The sequence below is a fragment of the Erinaceus europaeus genome, chromosome 14 (assembly GCF_950295315.1).
Source record: "Erinaceus europaeus chromosome 14, mEriEur2.1, whole genome shotgun sequence".
NCBI classification, from domain to species: Eukaryota; Metazoa; Chordata; class Mammalia; order Eulipotyphla; family Erinaceidae; genus Erinaceus; species Erinaceus europaeus.
The window spans coordinates 12,414,530-12,426,827 of NC_080175.1; the positions used below are offsets into that span (position 1 = coordinate 12,414,530).

The 12,298-nt window shown below is 37.3% G+C and overlaps 1 protein-coding gene across 4 annotated transcripts in view; it reads right to left on the minus strand.

Moving 5' to 3' along the window:
* Window positions 1-12,298, minus strand: part of ATRNL1 (attractin like 1) — a 700,209-nt gene that overhangs the window by 564,502 nt on the left and 123,409 nt on the right. For all 4 annotated transcript variants that reach the window (XR_009544641.1, XM_007519967.3, XM_060171225.1 and 1 more), the window contains exons 15-16: window positions 10,399-10,580; window positions 907-1,120 (exon numbers count right to left, since the gene is read on the minus strand). Coding sequence is in view for 3 of the 4 variants with exons in the window: in XM_007519967.3 (XP_007520029.2) it covers window positions 907-1,120; window positions 10,399-10,580 (396 nt within the window). In the remaining variant the exon portion in view is untranslated. The remainder of the gene's footprint in view (window positions 1-906; window positions 1,121-10,398; window positions 10,581-12,298) is intronic.

Here is a 12,298-nt window from a genome sequence, read left to right on the forward strand (position 1 = left end):
AAGGATCCTGATTCAAGCCCCAAGCTCCCCACCTGCAGGGGAATCGCTTCACAAGCGGTGAAGCGGGTCTGCAGGTGTCTCTTTCTCGGGTTAACCGCACATGGAGCAAACATAAGGATCCTGATTCAAGCCCCAAGCTCCCCACCTGCAGGGGAATCGCTTCACAAGCGGTGAAGCGGGTCTGCAGGTGTCTCTTTCTCTCCCCGCTCTGTCTTCCCCTCCTCTCTCCATTTCTCTCTGTCCTATCCAGCAACAAAACAACAGTAATGGCAACAATAAAAATAACAACAACAGAAGATGGTGAGTTGGAGACAATGCTTGGCCTGAGCTCTGCAAGGAGGCTGCTTCAAAACTGGGAAGTTTGGGTGAGGCCACCAGGTTCCAGATGCTACAATGATGCCAACAGACGACCTCACCAATATGTCCTGGAGCCCCGATACCCAGAGCCCTGCCCCACTAGGGAAAGAGAGAGACAGGCTGGGAGTATGGATCAACCTGCCAACACCCATGTTCAGCAGGTTAGCAATTACAGAACCCAGACCTTCCACCTTCTGCGTCCCACAATGACCCTGGGTCCATACTCCCAGAGGGATAAAGAATAGGAAAGATATCAGAGGAGGGGATGGGATATAGAGATCTGATAGTGGGAACTGTACCCCTCTTATCCTATGGTCTTGTCAGTGTTTCCATTATATAAATAAATTAAATAAATAAATAAATAAAAGAAGATTGTCAGAAATATACATCCAAAAAATAAAAATAAAATAACAACAACATGGGCAACAAAAATGGGGTAAATGGTCTCCAGAAGCAGTGGATTCCTAGTGCAGGCGCTGAGCCCCAGCAATAACCCTGGAGGCAATAATAATAATGATGATAATAGTACTAGTGCACTGGAATACTTACCAACAGGTTTTTCACAGACTAGGCCATCTGCCATAGATGTGCAAGGATTAGCTTTTAAGCCTGCCACAGCTGCCCTTTCTATATATGCACAGAATCCAGAATCATTCGGTTCACCAGGAAGCCACTGAAGGGTGGTGTTTGTAAAAGGAGACATGTCTTCCCAACCCCAGTAGGATATGTTGATCTTACGCAATCCTACCCATGGTGACACCTTCTGTAGACAACAGCAAAAGAGGTGGTAAAAAAAAAAAAAAAAAAAAAAAAAGTTAGATGTGCAAATAACTACAACATATTCCTTAGCAAGTCATTATCTTAAAATTATAATTTTTTTATTTCACTTTGGTGATTATATATGGGAGGACTCTTTTCTGGATTCTCGACTCTACTCCATTGATCCAAGTGTCCGTCTTTATTCCAGTGCCGTGCTGTTTTGATTATTATTGCTTTGTACTATAAACTGAAGCTGAGGAGTGTGATACCTCCATACTTTTTTTTCCTTTTTGCTCAGAGGTTCTTTGGCTATTCGTTTTTAGTTATTTGTTTTACTGTGTCGGCTCAATTTTCTTTAAAAATGCCACTGGGATATTGATAGGGACTGCACTGAAATTGTAGACTGCTTTTGGTAGAATAGCCACTTTTATAATATTTATTCTTCTGATCCAGTTTTATAATAGCCACTTTTATAATATTTATTCTTCTGATCAAGGAACGTTCTTCCATTTCCGTGTGTCCTTCCCTATATCTTTTAACAATGTCCTGTAGTTTTAGATGCAAAGTTCCTTCACCTCTTACATGAGATTCACTCCAAGATATTTTATCTTTTGGGGTTCAGTTATAAGTGAGATTAAGTCTTTCACTTCCCTTTCCTCTAATACACTGTTTATATACATCTCTCTCTTATTTTTCTCATTTCTACTTTAGAATTGTTATTCATATTTATTTTTATATTTGTTTTCTTGAATTTTAACTAGAAGATGATTAACTGTAAATATTGGGCTGTCGAAATTGCTGACTTAAATAGTATGCTGTATGGGTTTGAGCCTATACAGGCTTGATAGGTTTGAGCCTGGTCTGCATAGCACTGAAAGAAGCTTTGGTGCTGTGAATTTCTTTCTCTTTCTCTCTTTCTGCTTTCTGTATTGTTCTTTCTATATGAAAATGTCAGTGGGGAATCCTCTGAGAAGATCAAAATTTTAAAAAATTAAGTATTTAAGATGTACCATGTGTTGTTTTTCATACATAAATGTTGTGAAATGATTACTAGAATCAAGGTAATTAGCATATCCATCACCTCATGTATGTGTATAGTAAGAACATACAAGATCTACCATCTCAAGAAATTTTAAGTTTATAATAGGATACAAGTGACCTAACCTCTTAAATATCAACATTCAGGAAAATAATATTACTACAAAGAGTGCCCCTACAAGGTTGATTCTTGGTAGCAAGGCTAAGCTAGTAAGTCCAGCTAGTAGTCATTAAAGATATTAAATTATTTAATTAATTATTTAAATATTAGATATTAAATTAATTATTTAATTAATTTGATTGTTTAATTAAGGAATTAAAGATATAGCAAACTGAAATTGTCAACATCTCTAGAATAATCAATGTAGTTAATGATATTGGGTCAATGCTTATTAGGTGAATGAGTAAGTACCCAGCAGTTATATTACCTGTTACTCATAAGGCCTATGTTACTGGCCGGATAAACAGGCTAATAGTTTCAATAATAGTCTGTACAGAGGTGAGGGGTAGTGGTTTTCCTTGTAAGAAGTGGGTGAGGGATGGTTTTATTGTGGCAAAATCCGGAGATTACAATATCTGCTCATAAAGGAATAAATGGCCATTCCTAACGTTATTGACAATTGTGTAGTAGTTGTAAATGAGTGTGGGAATAAGCCTGGAAAGTTTGTAGCCCCAATAAACATAGCAAAATAAGTATAAGCATTCAAGTCAGTCCTTTATGCTTATGAATTGCTTATGAATTAGTTCTTCAGATGTGAGTTGAATTAGTCATTGATGAACTGACACCTACCCGTTGTTAATTGGGTAGGTGAGGGCAGTTAAGATACTGGGGACAATGGACAGCCCTATCATTGCCATGGTAATGAAAGAGCAAATAGGTGTCCCTTCATTTTGTTTTTCAAGGGGTTTTATGTTTAAGTGAGGTTAGTGTTTCATGTTCTGAGTTAGAGAGGTATTTGTATTTTGAGATTTTCAGTTGAAAGACTACGAAGAGAGGGATAATTATGGCTATAGTGATAAATGAATTCTATGGACTTATCAAGCTGTGGCATGCCATTAAGGGGAGTTTACAATTCTTGTTCTTTAACTTCAAAGGTTAATACTATATTAGCTTGCAAATTATTTATAAAGCATTGATGTAGTTCATTTTCAAAGTGTTTTAGTGAGACTACTTCTTAAGCAATAGGTATTAAGCTATGTTTGGACCCACAGATTCCTGAGCATTGACAGTAGAATAATCTGTATCGTGACTAGTAGTGCAGTTTGATTTAATCATCCCCAGGTACCATCAGATTTTAATCCTAGAGAAGGGACAATTCATGGATGTAGTACATTTGGGGGAAATTAGCATTTGTACTATCAGGTGTTTTTTTCTTTTGGCCACTACGGTTACTGATGGGGCTCAGTGCCTGGATGAGGAATCAGTATACAGAAGGACCCACGCAAGGACCCAGGTTCAAAACCCCATTCCCCAGCTACAGTGGATACGCTTCCTGAGCAGTGATGCAGGTCTGCAGGGTTGTCTCTTTCTCTCCCTCTTTAAATCCCCTCCCCTCTCAGTTTCTCTCTTTCCTTTGAAAGAAAGAGAATTAGTAATGTGTAGTTGTGAGAATATAAGAGTTATTCTTAGTAGTTAATGTTGCATCTTGTAGGTAAAATTGAAATGGGTAAGCAATAGAGGTAAAAAAGGCTTAAACCTATCATTTTACTTCAGCGAAGTAATACATTTTACTAATACCTTGTTTAATTGCTTTCTTATGTTTGTTTACTTCCGGTTGACATAGGTTAAGTACTTCTACTGTATGATAAAGTGGAGGGTAGCCATGAAGTCATTCAATACTTGGGGAGGTAAGTTCAGTTACTTCTTGTGTAGCTGTGAATGCTTCTTAAATTATGAATACTGTAAGTATTGCTATTACTGCTATTAATTAAACAGAGCATCCTATAAATGAAACAGTATTGCATTTGATGTAGGTGTCAGGATAATGGGAGCTGCATCATTATATTCCAGAAAGCCCAAGTGTTGTGGGTAAAATATAATGATTGCCCCTCCAAAATGGAAATTTAGCTCATGGCAAAATGGAATTGAGCTTATGCTGGGTATAGTGTGTATCCTGAGAATAGAAGGAATCAATGTAAACAGCCTCTGGTAAAAGTGCATACTACTTCTATTGCTAATATGCTGTGGAAATGTGCTACTACATAGTGTGTGTCATGGAGGACAACCTCTAAAGATGAGTTATTAGGCCTCTTACTGTAAACAGGAAAATGGAACTAAAGGTTCACAGCGTAGAGCAGGGGACCACTTGATATTACCTGTGAAGACTACCTAGTCAGCTAAATATTTTATCCCCATAGGGAAAGTCCATGATTATAGCTGTGAAGTATGCTCCTGTGTCTACATCAAGTCCTACTGTAAACATAAAGTGGGCCCACACAAGAGAGCTTAAGAACCCAATGAATATTATGGGTTCTATATCCAAATGCCCCCTCCCCCCCGTACTTGTGTTGTGTGAGATAATGCCAGATCCAGGTAAAATTAAGATTGCTACTTCAGGGTGTTTGAAGAGTAAGTATTGATACAAGATTGGATCTCCTCCTTCAGAAGGATCAGAAAAGGTAGTACTGAGAGCACAGCCTGTTAAAAATATAGTTATTCTTTCCTCTAAAATAGGTGGTGAGAGTAGCAGATGGCAGTAAGTAATACTGATTCAGACAAATAAGGGCACTTGATACATTTGATACATGGCTGGGAGTTTTGTAATGATAATAATAATAGTAATAAAGGTGATTGTACGTAGGATACACCCACTAGAGGAAGGGAGAAAATGGCTAGGTCTACAGAGGCTCCTGCATAAGCTAGGTTCCTTGTTAGAGGGAGCTGAACTGTTCAGCTGTAACAAGCTTAATCATTAGACTGTAAATCTAAAGACAGAGGTTATAGCTTTTTTGTTTGTTTGTTGAAACACCACACTGAATTGCATATTCAAAGAAGCAGATTCAAATCTGCCAGGTTTCTACCACCTCCAGCCTCTTTGATAAGCTTAGAACAAAGATGGCTTATTCCGAGCAGAATTCATATGGTTCAAGCTAAGGCTAAGGCTAGGATTTGGGCTAGGATAGATACTAAAACTGAAAATGTAAGGGGTAATAAGGGCTCTCTAATGAAGAAATATATATATTTGACAGGTTAATGGTTTACATATTGGTACATGGATACAATTTCCCACCCGGAAATGACAGGTATCTGCAAAACACTCTCATTCCCAACTTAAGTCCTTTTCCATAATCATATGCCAGCAGTAAAAAGCACCCCCACCCCACCTCACCCCACCCCATACACACACATCCAACCCTCTCACTGTCCTCCTTCCCCAGAGTCCTTGACTTTGCTGCAATACAGCAAACCAGCCTACGTCTTAATTTGTGTTTCCCCTTTCTGTTCTTGTTACTTGAGTTCTGTCAGTGAGTAACCCCTGTGGAGAGTAGTTAGTCCAGACAATTCTCAGAAGACTAGAAATGGGCCTATCCTAAGACCTAGCAATTCCTTTCCTGGGGATATGGCCTAAGGAAAAAAAAAAACACATCCTAAGGAAACAAACACACCCATTCAAAGGGTATGTGGGTATACCTATGTTCACAGAAGCATGCTTTTTAATAACCCAAATTTGGAAGCAACCTAAGTGTGCAAAATCAGGTAAGTGGCTAATAATGTTGTGGTATATATACACAATGGCATACTAGTCAGCTATTAAGAATGATGAAGTTGGGGTGGGGCAAAAAAAAAAAAAAAAGAATGATGAAGTCACTTTCCTCATCTCATCATGGATGGAGTTTGAAGGAATCATGTTAAATGAAAAAATTAACTGCATTTGTGATTAGCTGTAGGCCTCCATATGGTCCTATGATAACCCTTTCCATAGCTGTACATATCCTAGTACTTTTCATCCAGTTAGTGCAGGGAATGCCACTGCTAAAAGTAAAGGGGCAATTATGGCTAGGAGTTTAATTATAAATATTTTGTTAGAGAGAGGAATTGAACCTCTGCTAATAAAGGTTTAAGTCTGATGCAATTACCAGGCTCTGCCAAACTAGCACGCCCTGTTCTAGGGCTATTGTTTGATATCATGTAGCTCATCTAGATTAAGACGAGTAACAGTGCTATGCGTTACCCCTTTCAATCTATTTATTATGTATGACTGAAACTTCAGACCCTTTGACTAGTATCGACTCACTCCCTAACCCTGCCACCCGTGCTCCAGCAACCACCATTCTAATATCTGCCTCTAGGAGTTCAGCTGTTTCAAATTCTACATACAGCTGAGATCATGTTGTATTTCTGTGTCTGGCTTATTTCACTTAGCATAATGTCCTCCAGTTTCACCCATGTTATCACAACTGGCAGGAGCTAGTGGTTTCTGAAGGTTAAGCAATATTCCAAGATATATTAACATGAAATTTCCCCCATTACATATTGCATGCATATAATAGAATGGGTATAACATGTCTTCCTTATCCATTCATCGCCAATATGATGAACACTTATACTGATTCCCACTGTGACTAATGCTGCAGTGGGCGTGGGAAGGCAGACATGCACATGTACCTAAACATCATGTAGTGATGGTATTTATTAAAATAGCCACAAACCTAAAAATTTATAAAGTGTATACATAGAACAAGTCTCACAAATAGTACTCAACAAATACTTCTGGGATAAAATGAAGTCTAATAAATATTCATGACAAGATTTCTTTTTCTTTCTTTCTTTCCTTTTTTTTTAACCAGAGCACTGTTCAGCTCTTGCTGATGGTGGTACGGGGGATTGAACCTGGGACCTTGGAGCTTCAGGCCTAAGAGTATCTTTGCATAACCATTACGCTATCTACCCACCGCCTTCATGACAGGATTTCCTATCACCTAGCAGAGTACCATGCACAAGGTGTAGGTAGTTGACAAATTTTTTTTAACAGACATTCACTTGATCAGTGGTTATCATTTTCCAGTATTAATTCCTGAGGCAGAGAGTACGTCATAAAGTTTTAATTATGAAAATGCACAGACCACTTTACAATGTGGTCACCACATATTTCATACATTATTCTGAGATGTATCTTGACAACAAAAAAGCAAAATTTTAAAATCCATAATAGTAACAGCAAGTGCTTAGCCAACATAGATATTTCAGATTAATGACTGGTTCACATCATCACTGCATATTTCTGCTCTATTATAAAGATAAGTCATTTAAAATGAGATACAATTTCCTCCTTTATCATAAGAATCTGAGGGTAGGGGGAGAGGAACAGACAAATGAAGCAATTTATAGAACATTTAAGGTAACTAATACTCAGTAAATGAACTGGACAGGCAGCTGAATTCGAAAGACGAATTACCGTATTATGAAATTTGACTTCGGCACACGAGAAATCCTAGTAACATTTCATTAGCTATTTCCTTTAAGTAAATGGTTGCTTGACCCGAGATCTCTCTTAAAAGAGAATGAATTTGTCCATATCTATTTGCCAAGGAAGAAATGCTTTCTTTAAAGATACATTTTACTGATGAAATCCTGTTCTGAAAGACTGCATTAACTCAGGAGTATAAATTCACATCTTCCCAAAATATGAGTAACTAGATTCCACCAAAGAGCTCCTCTCCCTCCACTGCAGTCTGCTGAGCACTGTGACTCTTCCCCTTCTAGTAGGCCCAGATATACAGGTACAGTGCACTTGTTAATGACTCATCCTGACTTTCCCTGGCTTTTTTTTTTTTTTCTTGAGTGCTTGTCTGGAGGCTTTAGAAGGGGAGCACAGGACTCCTATACCTTCATCCTCAGACCTGCCCATCTCTGTTCTGGAAAGGCTGTCCTCTTTAAGCAGGATTACACATGGGGTGGTAAAGAACACCTGCCTGGTCAACCAGGTCAGCAGAATCAACCCTGTGGGTCGAGGAGTGACACATGGCCCAGTCAGCTCACCCTCACATCCTCCCTAATTTTATTCCTTAAACCCCACGTAAGAGTGAGGCTGCTAATATTTGTTCAATCCTAGTTTTCTGGCAAAACAAAGCATTATTCAAATACGGGACATGTTAGTCCACAAACAGTGAATCTAGTTTGTCATGAAAAGAATTCTTAATCCAAACTATTATTTTTAAATAGCAGCCACCAAAAAAAAAAGAGCAACACAAGAAATATTGAACTCTGAAACTTCTAAAATAAAGCTTTACAAAGTTATACTACAAGAAGTAAGACATACATATTCTAAAAAGCAAAAGACTTATATGATCTAAAGAGAAGCTAAAGTATTAAAAACCAAATATATTTTCTGGCTGGGGAGACATCATAATGGTTATGCAACTGATTTTTGAGGCTGAGGTTGCAAGGTCCCAGGTTCAATCCCCAGCACCACCATAAGCCTGAGCTGAGCAGTGCTCTAGTCTTTCTGTGTAATTTTCCCTGTAGCTCTCTCATTAAAATAAGTAAACTATGTTTGAAATGTTTAATATATACATATATACATATATATATGTATATGTATATGTATATGTGTGTATATATATATATATATATATATATATATATATATATATATATCAATGGGAGGGCATCAAACATGCTCTATGACCAAAGAAAAATATAAAGTTATTTTTTTGAAAGCTGGCCTTCTATAGTTCTAAAAGTTGATAACTGAATGAGAAATGAATAGGCACTTTTTATATACAAGTTATGTCACTAAGGATGTCATTACTTAGTATAGTATGTCTAAGTTTAAATGTGAGTGTATATCTTGAACAGGAGACCAGTGCCAATACAGAGCCTTTAGTCTTATTATTATTTACCTTATTCAGTTCTAATTTTATTTTCAAAACAAAGTATGTAGATAGGAAGGTAGCACAGTTTGAGGTTGTAAGACTTGCAGGAATGAAATTCAAGCAGGGTCCCTGGCACCATGTATACCAGAGAGATCTTCAGGTTCTCTCTCTCAAATTCTCGTGTGATTCACTCAGTGAAGTACACACTTTATCATGCATGATGACCCGGGTTTAATCCCCTGCTACCACATGGAACCACCTGCATGGAAAAAGCTTCACAAGTGGTGGAGCAATACTATGATGTCTTCCCTTCCCTCTCTTTTTCTCTCTCCCACTTTGACTCTCACTCTCTATCTTGAAAAAAATAATAATAATAATAACTGTGGAATCTTGCAGGTATGCACGGAATCCCAGAAATATCCCTGGTGGAAAAAAATAAAACATAAAAATCTATGATGACTTTATTTTAGAATTAGACTTAATCTATAATATATGGTTTTATATTTTATTATCACAACAGAAAATAATACTGCAAAGCCCTTTTAAAACATTGTATAAAATGAGTTTGATGCTATTTCCAAAGATTATTACATTTTTATAAAAAATAATTTCCATGACTTTCTCAAGAAAAAAAAAATTATTTTCAAGTATTTCTTCCAGATACTATAAAAACATACTTTAGTCCTGCTAAGCTTTAAACACTGCTAGTTAGTCTATAGCTAGAACAATAGTAAAATAACATAATACTATGTATTATACATACACACACATATATATAAACACATACAAATACAATGAATGTGCTAGACAATGCTCTTAATAAGACCTATCTCAAGTGACAAACTAGCTTCACATTTCAAAACAAATCATTAAATTATATGCAGTTTTTTAGTTCATTTATTCACAAGATGACTTCCTGGTAAGATAATGTAGTGGTTTCCTGTGTAAAACTTTACAAAAGCAATTTAAAAAACATTATCTCCCCAGAGACCTACCTTACTAGGGAAAGAGAGAGGCAGACTGGGAGTATGGATCGACCAGTCAACGCCCATGTTCAGCGGGGAAGCAATTACAGAAGCCAGACCTTTCACCTTCTGCATCCCACAATGACCTTGGGTCCATAATCCCAGGGGAATAAAGAATAGGAAAGCTATCAGGGGAGGGGATGGGATATGGAGATCGGGTGGTAGGAATTGTGTGGAGTTGTACCCCTCCTATCCTAGGGTTTTGTTAATGTCTCCTTTCTTAAGTAAAAAAAAAAAAAAAAAAAAAAATTATCAAACACACATTCAGAATGAGTCCTCTGTTAACTCACTTTTTAAAATAAGTTCCACTTTCATAAAGATAACGTGTACAAAAAAAGAGAACTGCTCATAATTACGAAACTAGTATCACATTTCTATAATTATACATAAACTTCGTTGTTACCTGTTGTGTATACTTCTGTATTTCATCCAGAACAAATTCTACTTCTTTGGACGTTGTTAATGAAGCAAGATTCCCACTAAGATTATAGCAATAAAGTTTTGCATTATCATAGTTTTCTCTACTGGCATTGAGTCTAAGACAAGCGTCCCCAATATGATTCCACCCTTCTCCACACAGATGAGCTAGAAAAAAAGAATTAATGTTTAGATTACTAAAAGAAAGCATTCACATGTGTTCATTTATTTCAGTCTCCTAAATACAACATCAGCATCAACATCAGCATCTCAAAAATAGAATTCTCAAAAACAGAAAATAAAATGGGACCCATAAAGTGGCTGAGTCAGGCACAGCACCTCCTTAGATACACGAAACCATGGTTTCAATACCCAGCAGTACATGCAAGCAACAAGGACAAAAAACAAGTCAACTCAATGGATGGCAGAGCACTCTTGAATTCTCTCATTAAAATAGTAAAGATGATCAAATCGATGGAGTCTAGAATCCATCAATATTTATATACCTTTCTCATATTTGAGAGCGACTCCTTCCCTCATCCAGCTTTCTAGCCCTTTTTCCAGCCATGACATCATCTCTCCAAACAATAACTTCAGTCCACCTACATACCAGAGGTCAGGATCAGGAAAAACCTAGTACAGTCATGGACCCTTTGGAATATAACTAAAATAGGCCTACTATCTAGTTAAGCCCACGTGGTACGAAATGCAAGGACCAGCCTAAAGATCCCAGTTTGAACCTTGACTCCCCACCTGCAGGGGAGTTGCTTCACAAGCGGTGAAGCAGGTCTGCAGGTGTCTATCTTTCTCTCCCCCTCTCTCTCTTCCCCTCCTCTCTCCATTTCTCTCTGTCCTATCCAACAACAATGACATCAATAATAACTACAACAATAAAACAAGGGTAACAGAAGGGAATATTTTTTAAAAAATGAATTTTATGTAGAATCTTCTAATACTTTTGGAATTGCATAGTTTCAATTTTATTTCAGTGATCAAAATAAATAAATAAATAAGAAGGGCTGGCTGGCTGGCTGGCAAAACAGCTCACCTGTTCAGTCATGCATGCAACCCACTGCACTGACTCTGTCTCTTTCTATCTGTAAAAGACACCCTGAAGTGGTGAAGTCATGATAAAAAAAAATGTGAAAGGCAAGAGTGAACAAAGCTAAAACAACCAGCTAGTAGCTACACTCATCTACAAAGCTATCCAGCTTCAAACAGGCAATATAATAAGCGTGTCTCAGTTTATTTAACCACCAGAAGATGATACTGGCTCCATAAATACATTATTTTTCATTTTCACTACATTTCACTACATTCACTACATACTTTTATATTTAAAGGAATTAGTTCTAAGTACTTAAAAAGAAAGGGTCTACTAAGAATAATACTGCGAGTGAAAAGAAAATTGGATTAACTTTTTAAAAAGAGCAGATGACAAAAAAACAGCTCACAAGATTTTAAAAACCTAAAGGCACTTGAATAACAAAGTAAATATGTAACTATAATGACAGTTATTAAATCTGGGTGCTAATCTGAGTTTTCATTATTTCTCTCTCCCACTGCATTTCATCTTCTCAATTTCTTTGTCTCTATGTAAAATTAATTAATTAAATGTTTTTAAAAAGTCCTAGAAGCAGATATAAAAATGCTTCTTCATCTGCACTATTCCAGCCTTTAGGTTCATGACTAGCCAACAATTTGTTTGGCTTTATATATTAACCCTTCTTTCAGCCGCAAGGTTCCAGATGCTACCATGATGCCAACCAGACTTCCCTGGACAGACGACCCCACCAATGTGTCCTGGAGCTCCTATTCCTCAGAACCCCGCCCCACTAGGAAAAGACAGAGACAGGCTGGGAGTATGGATTTACTTATCAACACCC